The sequence below is a fragment of the Hyperolius riggenbachi genome, chromosome 9 (genome assembly GCF_040937935.1).
Source record: "Hyperolius riggenbachi isolate aHypRig1 chromosome 9, aHypRig1.pri, whole genome shotgun sequence".
In the NCBI taxonomy this organism is placed as follows: Eukaryota; Metazoa; Chordata; class Amphibia; order Anura; family Hyperoliidae; genus Hyperolius; species Hyperolius riggenbachi.
The window spans coordinates 122641673-122657655 of NC_090654.1; the positions used below are offsets into that span (position 1 = coordinate 122641673).

General features: G+C 43.2%; 1 protein-coding gene across 4 annotated transcripts in view; it reads right to left on the minus strand.

Annotated features, from left to right (window-relative positions):
• Positions 1 to 15983, minus strand: part of NPAS3 (neuronal PAS domain protein 3) — a 634738-nt gene that overhangs the window by 361930 nt on the left and 256825 nt on the right. For 3 of the 4 annotated variants that reach the window (XM_068253452.1, XM_068253453.1, XM_068253451.1), the window contains one exon: positions 14594 to 14656. The exons of the other annotated variant lie outside the window; for it this stretch is intronic. In XM_068253452.1, the coding sequence (XP_068109553.1) occupies positions 14594 to 14656 (63 nt within the window). The remainder of the gene's footprint in view (positions 1 to 14593; positions 14657 to 15983) is intronic. 4 annotated transcript variants of the gene reach the window in all.

The window sequence follows — 15983 nt, forward strand, 5'->3', positions numbered from 1 at the left end:
GATAGTATTGGTTAGGAGAGTTTTGTCCATTAGTGGTCCCAAACGATTATTTATGATCACTTATACAAAGAATTGTTTGTAAACCCATCATTCAGTAAATTGTATTGTTAGTGGCCACCTTAAGTTACATAAGCATGGCTGGATATTTGTAAAGACCACATATGCCGTGGCCTAGGAGGATGCAGCACCTGAGGTGGGCTGCACATAAAAGAGTGGAGCTGCAGGTATGCTGCACAAGGAATGATTGTTGCTGCTCAGCTTAGAGGTTTGCACATGGAAGAGGGGATCTGCGTCTAGTGTGGAGGATGCTGCTGCATGTGAAGTCATTATGGAATGGTGGATTCTGCTACACTTTGAAAGAGATGGGGGGAGGTGCACACATTATAGGTGCTACTGTAGCACACTGTGACTGAGGGGTCCACACAGAAGAAGGAAGATGCTCTACATGGAAGGGCTCATAAGACACACAAGACACCTGATCTAGAGGGAGCTAAATTATAACTCAGACCCTGCATGTAGGTGTTGCCCTGGGACAGAGAGGCATGTGTGTTTGTGTGGAATAAAGTCTGTGCAGGCGCTCAACATAAAAATAGTTCAAAGTCCCAGAATAGTCTATATTCAATTGGGAAAAAGGACGATCTCACACGTTCACAGATAAATATCCACCAGGTACTCTCACCAGATCTGTAGGCTGACTCAATCACAAATCAGCAAAGACAGCTTAGCAATAAACTCCAAAGGTCTTCTACTGCTCTTAGCATCTGTGGATTAAACATAATATGCGGACATAGCGTAATACTGCTAAACTGCAGATCAATGTGACAGTTCACCCCGTGTTAGGTGATCAAGTGATCCACTGCGTGTTCCCACCACCAGCACTGTAATGGTTAACCGCTCACCAGATTCCAATGCTGACCCCTTGTATCGATCAGCTATGCACGCTTGTGTTTAAATCCTAGTTGCTCAGATGGGAAGTACTTCCTTAAAAACCGAGACAAAAGCTCCAATAGCATAATACTGTATTTAATAAAACGTTAAAAACACATTGATGCACTTACAAACGAAGACATCAAACAGCGCATATAGAACAGTCCTCGGCAGTGTGTAGCAAGTTGCTCCGTATCCTGAATCGCGTCTCCCAGTGCGACCACTGGGAGACGCGATTCAGGATACGGAGCAACTTGCTACACACTGCCGAGGACTGTTCTATATGCGCTGTTTGATGTCTTCGTTTGTAAGTGCATCAATGTGTTTTTAACCTTTATTAAATACAGTATTATGCTATTGGAGCTTTTGTCTCGGTTTTTAAGGAAGTACTTCCCATCTGAGCAACTAGGATTTAAACACAAGCGTGCATAGCTGATCGATACAAGGGGTCAGCATTGGAATCTGGTGAGCGGTTAACCATTACAGTGCTGGTGGTGGGAACACGCAGTGGATCACTTGATCACCTAACACGGGGTGAACTGTCACATTGATCTGCAGTTTAGCAGTATTACGCTTTGTCCGCATATTATGTTTAATCCACAGATGCTAAGAGCAGTAGAAGACCTTTGGAGTTTATTGCTAAGCTGTCTTTGCTGATTTGTGATTGAGTCAGCCTACAGATCTGGTGAGAGTACCTGGTGGATATTTATCTGTGAACGTGTGAGATCGTCCTTTTTCCCAATTGAATATAGACTATTCTGGGACTTTGAACTATTTTTATGTTGAGCGCCTGCACAGACTTTATTCCATTGATTTAGGGAGGCTGTTCCCATCCCACTGTGTGGCGACCCATGTCCTTTTGTTTCATTGTTTGTTCAATATATCTTAGTTTGGAGGAGCGCCTTTAACCACATTAATTACAATAATGTGTGTTTGTGTGCCACAATACATATGCGGAACAAGTACTGACTTCTGAAAAGTGTTTTATTGAAGGGGAGAAATATGCCTTAACAGGAATTTTTATTTTCTCTACAGTGCTAACATGTGTTATTGTATTGTGAATTGGCATAAAGTCCAAATACTTCAAAGCCATTCTCCTCACTGCCAAAAAATGGCACTCAGTAAAAACACATGTGGGAGTCTGCAATGCCCGAATGATCATACAGATGTGCTACCTGCAGCAGTGCTCAGCATAGCCATGCACCCCACATGATTTATGCTTATTACTTGCATATCTGCATCAGGGAAATAAACCCTTTATAATGCAAACTTTACAGGCATTTGTTAACAGCTTTCCTTAAACTCACTTCCACCGATTCTTATTTTGAGTTCTCCTGCTCCCAGTACCTAAATCTGCCCTAGCACAACTGCAGTGAGAGATGTGTTTTTTTTTTATACCCAATAAAAAACGTATTGAAATGAAAGGTGGCCTTACATACTGAATGAAAGTCTAGCTTCAGCAAGTAAGCAACCAGTAGATTTTTGGATGAATGATCGTACCCACATCATGCAAGTCAGTCGCCTGACAACTAGTGAGAGACCATAAACAACCAATGCAAACTGTGTGGTCAGGCCTCTATCCGGAGGTCAAGCCAGCAAAAAAAAGGATGTCTAGTTGAGTCAAAATATACACACAGAAATACGGTAAGTAAAAAAAAAACAAAGATTAAAAAAGCCCCACTTGAAAGGTCAGCGGAGGAGCGTACATTGATTGATTGAAATGTTGTTCCTTATTGTTTAATACCCAAAAGGGACCTGCTCTTGACAAGTGTCTCTTGTTCATCCTAGTATTCTGGATGCCAGGGCACATGTGCATTCATCCTGGTATTCTGGATGCCAGGGTACATGTGCATTCATCCTGGTATTCTGGATGCCAGGGCACATGTGCATTCATCCTGGTATTCTGGATGCCAGGGCACATGTGCATTGGTATTTTCATCTGACTTCAAAAGACAGAAATGTTCAAGTATGCTTGAAACCTCAGAGCAAACATGAGCATCAGGTCCAGCTGCACATAAGACGTCATATGCGCCTACTACCTTCAATGTAGCGCAGGTCACTGGATTTTTATCTAATGTGGATGTCCAGCTTAAAGAGACTATAAAGTCTAAAACATACATTGCTCATATTCAGTTAGTATAAACAGTTATAATTACCTGTGTCTTTTTTGTTCAACTCTCCCTCGGAGCCCTGTATGCTCCAAATTCCGACACGTAGACCCGTCCCTTGCAGATGAGCGGCGTGCTGCTTCTGTGGCACTTTCTATCTCCAATACAGAGAGTGCTATGGCGCTCGCCTGCAAGAGGGTGGGGCAATGTGCCAGAAGTAAGCCCATACAGGGCTTCAGGCGTGAGTTGAACAGAAAAAAAAAAGGGCAGGCAATTATAATTTTCTATGCTAATGAAATATGTAGAATGTGTGTTTTAGACTTATTTTTCCTAACAAAACAAGACAAAATGTATCTAACTTTTTACTGGTACAGACTAACCAAAACTGGTCCAAAAAGCCCCCTTACTAAAATGCATGGAAAACAAAAGTTTGCTTTCTTAAAACAGAAAGTATTTGCGATAATTCCGGTTGGAGTGACTTTTTACCATGAATGAAACCTTGGAGACATTTATGGATTTACCGTAGTTACCTTCTTTTGTACCTCTTCCATATGTTCTATTTCATTCTTGCTCTGTTGTGCTTAAAGGGGAACTGAAGAGAGAGGTATATGGAGGTTGTCATGTTTATTTCCTTTTAATCAATACCTGTTGCCTGGCAGCCCTGCTGGTCTATTTCTCTGCAGTAGTATCTGATTAAAACCAGAAACAAGCATGCAGCTAGTCTTGTCAGATCAGACTTATAAGTCTGAACCACTGAAACACCTGATCTGCTGCATGCTTGTTCAGGGGCTATGGCTAATAGTATTAGAGGCAGAGGATCAGCAGGGCTGCCAGGCAACTGGTATTGTCTAAAAGGAAATAAACATGACAGCCTCCATATACCTCTCTCTTCAGTTCCCCTTTAAAACTACAGCACTAGCATAACCGCATTACTAGCTTTTATGCATTTTTTTATACATACCAAAATTCTGTTTGCTTTTGCTGCTGCCTGGCACTGAGTGTTACTACTTAACCAATATTGCCAAGCCCTTTTTTATGTCTATTGTTTCAGCTGTACTTTTTGCTGTGTAAAATGCAGTATGCTATTAGCATGGCCAATACATATAAATGACTTGTGTCAACAAATGTCATTTGCCATTTAACTGCTCATGATTCCATTGTTGTCAGTATATTATGTCACTCTCCTGCCGAGTTCTGAAACATTTAATGATATGAATGATTCAGTGTTCTCTGCAAATTGCTGCAGAAAAACTGTCAGCACTCTATAAAGCAGTAGTATAAATACAGATAAAAATAGATTGAGAAGAAATTGGCCCAATACAAACTCTTTTGATACACCGCTGCAAATTTTAGCCTATTCTGAATATATTTCAATTGCAACTACTCTTTATTGTCAGTGCTTTAGACAATTTTAAGTCCTTGCATCACTAAATACGGTACCATATGACTGTGGGGAGCAGTATCACATTAAGGCTGCTTTCACAGAGAGACGTTAAACTCTCACGTTAGAGCAGCCTGTAACGCAGAGTAACGCACAGTAATGAAAAATCAATGGGCTGTTCACAGTGCCCACGTTGCGTTACATTGTAACACTGCATGTTCTGGGAAAGTGCAGCATGCAGCATGGAACACTCCGCATCACGTGGTCCCGCCAGCCAATCAGCGCCAAGGAGACCATGTGATAGGAATGATTACGTGGTCTCCGCAGTCTGTACTGCGTAGTGTGCACAAAGAGCTGCATAACGCAGCTCACTCTGGCGTCCTCCTCCAACACCACCAGGCGTTGCGTTAGGGGCACCTTATGCGACCATAACGTCCCCTAAAACGCAACATCTTGGTGGGAAAGAGACCTCATAGAATTGCTGCTGTTCATATTTCAGGTTGTTGCTAAAAAAAATAGGACTGTGTTTGTTTGCCAAGGTTTTATCAGATCTAATACATTTATATGTAGGCTGTCTCTTTCTTTTAATGTCCAATATTATCAAATTGGATTGGAAATCTGTGCCGCCAAGAGCATGCCCAATCAACGATGCGACCAATTCCAGGCTGAAATTGGTTGCATGTATGGATCGGACATGCTGCAAGATGTCGGGCCATCGTGGTCGATTGTGTGCGCACCAGTCACGGTGAGTGATATCATAACAAGCCGCAAACGCAACGAAACCTCCGGCGCTGTCCCCCTGGTGTATAAATGTGGTACCCCCCCGTGTGCATTTATATATTACCTGTCCTATGTCACCCACCGCGTGGTGCCCATTTGTCTTCGCAATCCTGCTCCTCCATTAGCGATATGCACGATGCCGATGTAAAGCACGTAGTGCATTTGTGACATCATGTGGCGGAGCCGGACAGTTCCCAAGATTTCATGCTGAAATTGACTGAGAATCCGCCTGCTGTGTATGGGCAGCCGACAGATTTCTCTCTAATCCGATTCGATCACAGAGAAATTGTCTTTTGGTCAAATCTGCCCATCATCGCTAGATGTATGGCCACCTTCAGGCTCCGTTCACAGAGGGCATTGCGTTATGTGTCCTGTAACAGCTGTAAGTGGTGCCACAAGTTATCTGTGCATTGCGTCACATACAGTGAAGCCACAATGAAAAGAAAAGTATGCTTCATTGCTACTGTTAAAGTGGATCCGAGACAAACTTTTGGTGTTTTCACTTTTGTGCCCCTTACATATAGTTTCTGGGGCATTCTCCCCCCCCCCCCCCCCAAATGCTTATTTTATTATATTAATAGGTTAATAAACTAATAAATTACTGAAGCCGCGCCCCCAACAGCTCCAACGCCTTGGCGTTCAGTCCCATGCTGCAATTAATCATGGGAGCTGAGCCTGACGAGGAGGCACGTCTTATTTTCATTTGCCTGCCCCACTGTGTGCTGATTGGTGGAGGTGCACAGTGGGGCTGGAGCGGAGGCAGGAAGCCGCTGTGCGAGGAGAGGGTCATGGGCGGCGCACTGGCGTCCAGGTGGGCGGCCAATTCTCCTGTAACTGTCACCCTCTCCCTCCGCCGCTACTCAGACCGCATGTCGCAGCCAGAGCGACCCGCTGCGCCGCTATTACAGGACAGCAAGTCGCCTATCAGTGTGTATACAGGAAAACTGCCTGTATGCGCGCTGATAGGCAACCTGCTGTCCTGTCATAGCGGCGCAGCGGGTCGCTCTGACATGCGGCCTGTGTAGTGGAAGGAGAGGGAAACAGTTACAAGGGAAGCTGCTGACGGTAAGATCCGCGGCCCTCAGGGGGGGGGGGGGGAGGAGGGAACATGACTATACTATATACTATACTGACTGGGGCAACTAATATAGACTATACTGACTGGGGCAACTATTCTAGCTATACTGGGGAAACTATACTAGCTATACTGACTGGGGCAACTATACTGGGGCCAGCTATACTATCTATACTGGAGGGCAACTATACTCGCTATACTGACTGGGGACAACTAAACAATCTATACTGGGGGGCAACTGTACTAGCTATGCATACTGACTGGGGCAACTACACTGTCTATACTAGGACCAACTATACTATCTATACTGGGGGCAACTATACTATATAATCTGATATATATCACTGCTCTCCCCATACTACTTTATATATACTTCTACTCCTCTCCTATATACTGTATACAGTGATTTCAGAAGCAAGGGGGTGGAGAGGGGAGTGGAGTTCACAGGCTGAGGAGTGGAGATACAGAGCAGCTTTGCCTGTGTGTGTGTGTGATGACAAGCAAAACATGGCTGCACTCATTGTATCACAGGAAGAAATAATCATTTCGTGTTGAAGCTGTTTGCAGCTGGATTTACTGTGTAAACCATCTAAACTTTAGAAAAAATATATAGACAAGTTTCTTGTTTTAGTTATTTTTTCATCTCGGATCCGCTTTAATGTGCTCACTTTGTGGTAATGCACTGCATGCAGTGCGTTGCCATGCCACACGCCGATACACCCGCAATGCACTCACCAAACTGAACATCACACAGGTGGTACAATACACCGCAAGCTGCATTACAAAGCGATTGTTATACTGCAATGTACCACTGTGAATGTGGCCTTACTACTAGAAATTCTGTTTCTATAGGACACATAACTGCTACATTATATTTAATAAATGGTAAGGTTCCCTTCACTTTAAGTATCTTTACATGAAGTGCAACTCTATACTGAATTTCTATCTCCCTTGCTCAGTGTTTTATTAAATGCCAACTTAAACCTACATTGTGGTAAATGTTACCCAGATGTTCATGGTAACTGTTCTGTTTTATTTATTTCTGGTTTACATGTTTCTCCACTTCTCATGTGATGTTATTAGATCTGAAGAAGAGATTCATGCAACTTTATAAAAATTGTCTAACGGCAAAGAAATGGAATAATAAATTGCAGCTCTGCAAGTAAAGTATACGAGGCAATCCTCACCATGAAATAAAAGGATGTAAGAAATCTCTGAGAAATTTCCATTTAAAAGAGCTGTGTTTAAAATAGACAGACTGACTGAAGGACTGGAGGTGTTGTCAGTGGCAACCAACGAGGTAATTACTGTATGTTTTGTAAAGCTGGCATGCTGGATTTTTAGCGACTTCTGATCCCCAACCAACCCCTGGGCACATTGAAACATATAGAAATACAAATATAGCTGAAAGGGGCCCATACACCTAACGATTTTCCCGCTGAAATACGGCCGTTTCGATCACAGTGATGGAAACGGCCGTGAAATTGCCGCGCGCACCGCTGACAGAACCATGGATTTCCGTCCGAAATCCATCGTTCCCGTCGACTCCCGTCGATCCATCCGTGCAAAAGATTTCTCTCGATCGCCGGCGGGTCGGGAGTGCGTTCGAATGCCCGACGACCGACGCAATACAGCGGAGATACATTACCTGCTCCGCCGGCGTGAGTCCCCGCTGTCACTGTTGTCACCTCCCGGCTCGCATCTTTTCCGCATCACGGCATCCGGCATAACTTCCTGTGTCACTGCAGTGACAGCGGAAGTACAAATAGAGGGCGCTCTATTTGAACTTCCTCTGTCACTGGAGTGACAGAAAGTTATACGCGGATGCCGATGCGGAGAAGATGCCGGGCCCAGGCGGAGAAGACAGCGGTGGACCAGGGGACTCGCACCGGCCGGAACAGGTAATGAATGCCGGGGGGGAAGGGGGGTCGGCAGCTCCTCCACAGATGGTGAATCGGTTTCAGGCTGAAATCGATTCACAATCTGTTTGCAGTAAGGTGGCCATACGATCCCTCTCTGATCAGATTCGATCAGAGAGGGATCTATCTTGTGGTCGAATCTGATGGCAAATCGACCAGTGTATGAAACAACCATTCGACCAGAAACAACCATTATATGAGTTATTCATTGGTTAGACATGGTGGTAAACTAATCCGTTCTGCTCATTTCTTGATGATTTTGTGCAAGGCTGATTAATAATTATAATAATCCGAACATTTGTATAGCGCTTTTCTCCTGTCGGACTCAAAGCGCTCAAGAGCTGCAGCCACAGGGACACGCTCAGGAGGCCACCGTGCAGTGTTAGGGAGTCTTGCCTTGAACTCCTTACTGAATAGGTACAGACCCTAGCCAGGATTTGAACCCTGGTCTCCCATGTTAAAGGCAGAGCCCTTAACCAGTACACTATCCAGCCACTGATTGATAAAGTAGTGCTGTGACTCCCAGATACAGCAGCCTGGCCCGTGGCATACCACATTTTTCTCAGGAGTCTGGTGGCATAGCAATAGGGGATGCAGAGGTTGTGATTGCATTGGGGGTCCCTGGACAACAGTGGCCCATTAAGTGCTCCCTTCAACTATGGTAGTAGATCTTAATAGGTGCTATGCTAGTAATGATCACAATTTAATACCCCAATTCCCTATAAACTAAACAAGCCTCGCCCACAGCTTCTCCAGTGCCTTGGCACTTTGAGACCCAAGAGGCAAGGGCTTATGGGAGCTCAGTCTGGGCAGGAGGAGGAGGAGGTGTTACTAGCCAGAGATTTCAGAGGCAGAGAGGAGGAGGGAGGAGGAAAGGGCAGTTTTCACAGACTGAGGGCTGGAGATACATATCAGCTTGCCTGTTTGTAATGAAGACAAGCAAAACATGGCTGCCCTCATTGTGTCACAGGAAGAAATAATCATACACTGTTGAAGCGGTTGGCAGCTAGATTTGCTGTGTAAACCATCTAAACTTTAGATAAGATATATAGACAAGTTACTTGTTATAGTTAGTTTTTCATCTTGTATCCGCTTTAACATGTTATGCCTTGTATACACAAATGAGGCAATACCTGCTGATTTGCATCCTTTCTGCCTGCTCTGTCGACACTGCCGTTTGGTCCAGGAAATATCCGGTACAGACTGGAGGCCGGCAGAAGCATGGGGCACATATTGGTTTACAATAGACCAATTCTCCCTAGCAACAGGGAGGATTTTCACTGATCCACCAAGAACTAATGAGAATCCTCCCTGTAGCTGCGGATTCTCATTGGTCTTTAGCAATCCGACGGGGAGCCCCATGTTTCTGCCAGGTACCAATATGTTTTTTGGCTTTGGAACCGAGCTGAAGAGTTAGCAGAGGTACAGGTGAGTATATGCATTTTGCAAGGGGTGACCAGCCTAGTAAAAACAGACACTATCCGTTCTCATAGGCTTTCATTGTGTCCATGCACCTGCCATGTTGTGGTCCATTACTGAAAAATGCTACAGGTCAGAACACTGCCTTGTGTTTGCCGGAACATGGCAGAAGGATTTCTGTTTTATTCACAAGTGGATATTATTTATAACAATAGGATCTGCTTATTGTATTTCTTAGAGGTATACCAAATGGGTAAGTTTTTTACATAAGAAGAAACCAAGCTTGAGTGGAACAAAGCTCTTGGCTGCCAGGTGGATTGCTGGCCGAACGGAGGGGTCGGTGGCTGCCGTCCACATGCTGGATTCTCAGCACAGGAGTTTCAGCTAGGGTGTATATGGAGCTACAAGGTAAAAGCTATACAGTAATTGTATAAATACACAATGCCATGCATTACTGTACTGATAACTGGCTCAATTCTTAACTTCAATAAGCTAATCTAAATTGCTTTAACAGATTAATTAGAGAGAAGATAAAACGTGAAGAAACAACAGGAGGGAGTAGAATGACCTTAGGGCTGATCTCGGTCTCGGTGGAGTACTCAGTGGAGAACTGTATATGCAGGCTTCAAATGCTGCAGCTACAATTACAGCGTCTCTCTCGACTTTTTACACAAGAAGATGTACTTACTTTCCTTTAAAGCGGATCTGAATGAAGAACTTTCTCTCTGCTCTAAAGGATAAGCAACAGCATAATAACCTTTAAAGGATACCCAAAGTGACATGTGACATGATGAGATAGACATGTGTATGTACAGTGCCTAGCACACAAATAACTATGCTGTGTTCCTTTTTTTCTTTCTCTGCCTGGAAGAGTTAAATATCAGGTATGTAAGTGGCTGACTCAGTCCTGACTCAGACAGGAAGTGACTACAGTATGACCCTCACTGATAAGAAATTCCAACTATAAAGCACTTTCCTAGCAGAAAATGGTTTCTGAGAGCAGGAAAGCGATAAAAGGGGGAATTTCTTATCAGTGAGGGTCACACTGTAGTCACTTCCTGTCTGAGTCAGGACTGAGTCAGCCACTTACATACCTGATATTTAACTCTTTCAGGCAGAGAAAGGAAAAAAAGGAACACAGCATAGTTATTTGTGTGCTTGGCACTGTACACACACGTCTATCTCATGATGTCACATGTCAATTCGGGTATCCTTTAAAGAAAAACATTTCTTTGTTGCAGCTGATACAAATCCTGCAATAAATCTGCAGTGTGTCTACTTCCTGCTTTCATGGAAGCAGATATAGGGTTGTCATCCTGTGTTTACAAATTAACTGCTCTACCAAGGCAGCCGGCTGACACAGCTGAGAGATCAAATTACAGTTGTGATTAGTTACAGATGAGGGGGAATTAGACAGGCTAAAATCTCTAAACACCTACAGGGGCAGTTCTCCACGTTTTCCTTCTGTCCTGCGCAAGAGTTCAGGTCCAATAAGCAGACAAAGTTTGATGAAGAAAATAAGCAGACAAAGTTTGATGAAGATCCTTCATACTGTATAAAATTTAGACACCCTTTCTCATAGTTTTATTATACGTCCTACAGCTTAAAACTACACCATTTTATTTATGTGACTATTAAAAATTGTTAGAGCATCAAAGCAGCAGATACATGCTAAAGTCTTTATTAATATTTATATACGTTACACATCTTTATAGCGCTGACACATATTTCTGCAGCTGTTACAAAAAGAACTGAGCAATTCACATCACTCAATGTCCCTCCAAGGGGCTCGCAACCTAATGAATAATAAATAGGCACAGTAGCCAAGTTTTTCAAGTAACTGTTCCATGTGCTTCTGTTATCCTCTTCACGTTAAAGTGGACCTCCAAAGTAAAAAATCAAAATCCTTCAGCGTCCTTGTAAAAATAAAAAAAATTATATTTACCGGAGCAGCCTTGTCCCACAAAGCCGCCCCAAAGACCCTGCATCACTCTACTTCCAGCGCCTGGCCCCGCCTCCCCTCTCTCTTCTTAGAAAAATGCTGTTTACTGCAGTAAATAGCTTGCCGTTTTTCTCTGAGGAGAGAGGGGAGGTGGAGCCAGGCGCTGGAAGTCGAGAGATGTGGGGTCTTCCATGCAGCTTCGTGGGACAAGGCTGCTCAGGTAAACATTACTTTTTTTACAGGGACGCTGCAGGATTTAGATTTTTACTATGGAAGTCCTCTTTAAACGCTATCATCGCCAGCTGAAAATTCGAACTAGGCTAACAGTGGAGATTGAGTGGAGGCAAGAAACCGGACTAAAGTTCTTGCAGATGAGAGTTTGAGAAACGGTCAAAGGGTAGGAGCACTGGAATGTTTTGTGGAACCACCAGACAGAGCAGAAGGGTGGCCAATGGCATTCATTCAGCATTGCACCTACTATAGGCAAACTTTTCTGTTGCACTAGTTCTTCTGTGTTTGCCCAGCATTCTATAGCTGCCCATCAACAGTGGGATTTACCGTGAATAACCTTATTTTCGATAAGATTATTCAGATCAAAAGAAAAGATCGTATTTAAATAGATCCACAGCATTAAAGAATTCAACTTGCAATCATATTTAAACCAGTGAAAATATTAGCAATGAAAAAATCTGCCGTGCTGATTGATCATTTCTTCAAGGATTCAGGATCGATTGGGTCAACCAGCTTTTTGGTTTTCATACAATACGATCTGAATAATCTGATCGAAAATATGATCTTTCACTAAAAATGATACCATTAGAGTAATTAACTCCAGCAACTGTGACACAATTCTGAACACTGGGTGACAACTAGTTCCGAACACAAGCCAAATGACAAAAGGTTAGAGACACATGGAGACAGTATGGTGAGATGTGGCTGAAAACATCAGGGTAGCCACTCCATGAAAGAACTCTAACTAACTCCTACTGAATGATTAGGATGTCAGATGATCAGTAACGCATGTCAAGCAATAAGCCCAGCCCATTCATACCAGTCAGCCACAAAGAGGTCAAAGTTCAGTTACTTAATACTGAAGAGACTAAAATCTTACGGTGATAGGGTTATGCTGACCCTATACAACTTTACTTTTTGCCATCTAATCTACCTTATATAACAAGTTTTAACCAGATAAATCCTAAACCTAAATAGGTCTAAACTGCAGATATGCAATAAACGTTTTCTACTGAGTACACGCTCAGTGGAGACATTCCCTCTTTTTGAAAAAACTAGGCAGACTTTATTATATGAAAGAAGTAGCATTAGAGCCTTAATAGAAGCTGTAACATACAAACCATTGTCTGGTGGGATTTAGATTTAAATGTATTCTGTATTCCTAAAGTTTAATGTTTAACATTTTATATCAAGCCTTCTTGAAGACAAACTTTAATATTTAATGTTATATTCTAAACAATCTTATGCACTTACTACATGCATTTTCATGTGTACTATATGACTTCTTATTTATTTTCAGAAAACAAAAGACATTGCCTTTCAATCAGGTCTAAAGCTATGGTAATGTGGTGACATCATTATTCTCTCGAAGCATGTCTTTAAGGCTCATACACACAGGGCACAACTATCACCACAAACACATGGCACGCGCATGTTGCGGCGACAGGTACCCCGTGTGTATGAGGCGCGCGCCACGCACCGTCACCAGTCAGAGCTGTCGCCAGGCGATTGACGTGGCCAATCGCCGGCAACAGCTGTCGCCGCAACTTCGCCGCAACTGTCGCTAGTCCGCCACGCGTACTGCCTGTGTATGCGGACTAGCGACAGCAACCCACACTCCATGAATGGAGCTTCCGGCAGGGAGGAGGAACCTTCGGCGACAGCTTCCGCCGCATCTCTGTCCCTCTGTGCGCTGTGTGTACGGCTGCTGCACAGAGGGACCTGGCAACGAACTGTCGCTGCTTTTTTTTTTTTTTTTTTTGTCTCTTGTGAGACATCTGTGCCTCGTGTGTATGAGGCTTTAGGGCAAGTTCACAATGGCAACAAAGACACTAGCAACAGCAGCTATCTGCTGTGACTAGTTTTTAGCACTAGTGACAAGATACTGTGATTACTCACTGGTGCTAGTGACTAGTTTCCATCACTGACAAAGGCATCAAAATTTACTGAAGTTTAGTTACAACTTCTAGTCTGTGTCCCCCATGTAATGTGGCCCTAAGACCAGGCAGCCTTGAAAAAATATTGCAGAGCAATATAGTTGACAAGCAGTTCCAGTTCTACACCCTGTACTCAGTCATCCAACAGCTCAACAATCCCATGGATAGAATTGTTTTAGGCAGAGATGACATGGTAAAATAATACCACTTCATGAAAACAAATGCCACGCCAAATGAAAGCGCCACCTTACAATACTGGGTCAGCTTTGCACCAGAAGGGGTGCCCTCTCACTCTATATACACTCAAAACTAGGATCTGCACCCCCCCTAAAAATAACAATACTTATAGTTGGAGATCAGCTTTAAATGTATAGTTGTTTTTTTACATTTTTGCTTTAAATATTCATTATATGGAGAATGGGCAAAAGAGAAAAGTAACCATTTTTTGGTGGATCATGTGTTTATGGTCACTGCATCATTTTATGGGCAAACAATGTGACCCATTACTGCAGAATGTGTTAGTAAAATTCAAACCTCATAGTTCCAACAATGATGGCAAACTGTCGAATTCCAGAGACAGCAAAGCAAGCACAAACCATGATACGTTCACTACCATGTTTCACAGTTGGGATAAGGCTCTATATTATAATGAAGTGTTTGCTATCAAAAAAAGAGTCTGTGTCAGATTTGTTTGACTATTTGTGTCTCTAAATTCCCTTTATTCCCGGGAACTGGTTACATGACAATAAGTGAGTGAATCTCTCCACTGGCAATACAGACAGCAATATTTTTTTTGTATTAGTTTGGGAAGAAGTTGAATATTTTATCAAGTTTTTATTACTGCCTATGTTACTCTGTTGCAGAATTCACTCACTTCTTTTTCTTGGTGACAAAGGTACACGAGACAGGAAGAGTGGTGACATCTCATCAAGACGACCTACACAAAAATACAAATATGACAGACCTTTTAATCTTTCTTTACTCTAACTAAAGCCTTAATAAAAGTTTTGGACGAAGTTCTGATTTAAACGGAACACTTTCAATTGGCTATTGTTATCATTAAGCATTTACTTAACACTGACACATTATTTGCAGCACTTTACAGAATAGATTCTCCCATTTATATAACTTAGGCTAGGTTCGCAGCATTGCACCGAGGCATAATGCATTCTAAATCATCTTGCTGTCCGGCAATGCACCACCTATGCGATGTTCACAGTGTGGCGGGTGTGGTATAAGGGCATGCGGCATCATAACACACTGCATGCAGTGCACTACTGCAAACCATGAGCGTTAACAGTGGCAGTGAAGCATACTTTTCATTGACTATATTGAGGCAATGTGCAGCGCCGCTTTCCTGGTCCATTGCATTGCAGCTGTTACAGGGAACACAGCTTAACTCCGACTGTGAACCTAGCCTAAATGACCTTCAGCAGGGCCCAAAATCTACTACAGTCTAGGGACAATTTTAGTAGAAAGAGCCATTGACTTTGCAGTAAGTTTTAAGGTTGTGGGAGAAAACTGATGGGGAGAGCATTCAAACCCCATCCAGCTTGTTAGTTTGATTTAATACCATCCGCATTTTCTGCATGCAACATGTAAAGCTACTAAAGATGAACTGATGACCAGCAGGAAGGGCATGAGGGAAAGTAATTGGCAAATGGCAGGGCAGGCTGATAATAGATGGCTTCCCACAACAGGTAGCATGGCAGGGAGAAGCCTGACAACAGCCATGTTGCTGTTCCTGGGCCTCTCATACAGAACGTTTTAAAGCAAAATGGCAAAAGGGCAGAACGCATGAGCCTGGTAGGTCTTATCTGCTCGCACATTCTGCAGTTCTGTATGAGGAGAAATTATTTGTCATTATTACACAGGGATTTGAACCCATGCTGCTAAACACACCGCCCTGATTTGAAAACGGATGCGTTATGGGAGCAGCGACCAAAACAGCTCTCCTCCTCCTCCTCAGCCAAAAGCAATTTCTTTTTCTAATTTTAGTTATGCACAAGCCTGCGGGCATCATGAGCGTTTAGTAATTAGTTTTATAATTACTGCTGTTTTGCTCGCTGTCATTCAATTTTTCTTACAGCCCGGCCCGGGAATGCAATGTCTCTTGCCCACAGCTGTGGAAATTGCTCTACGATTAGAAAGCAAAAAAATAAATAAAAGAAACAGGGAGATAACAAACGGCAACAGCCTTTGTTGGGGGAGATGTGATGCCAAAATCCCTTCCAGTTAACCCCTGAAAGCTACTCAATTACCAA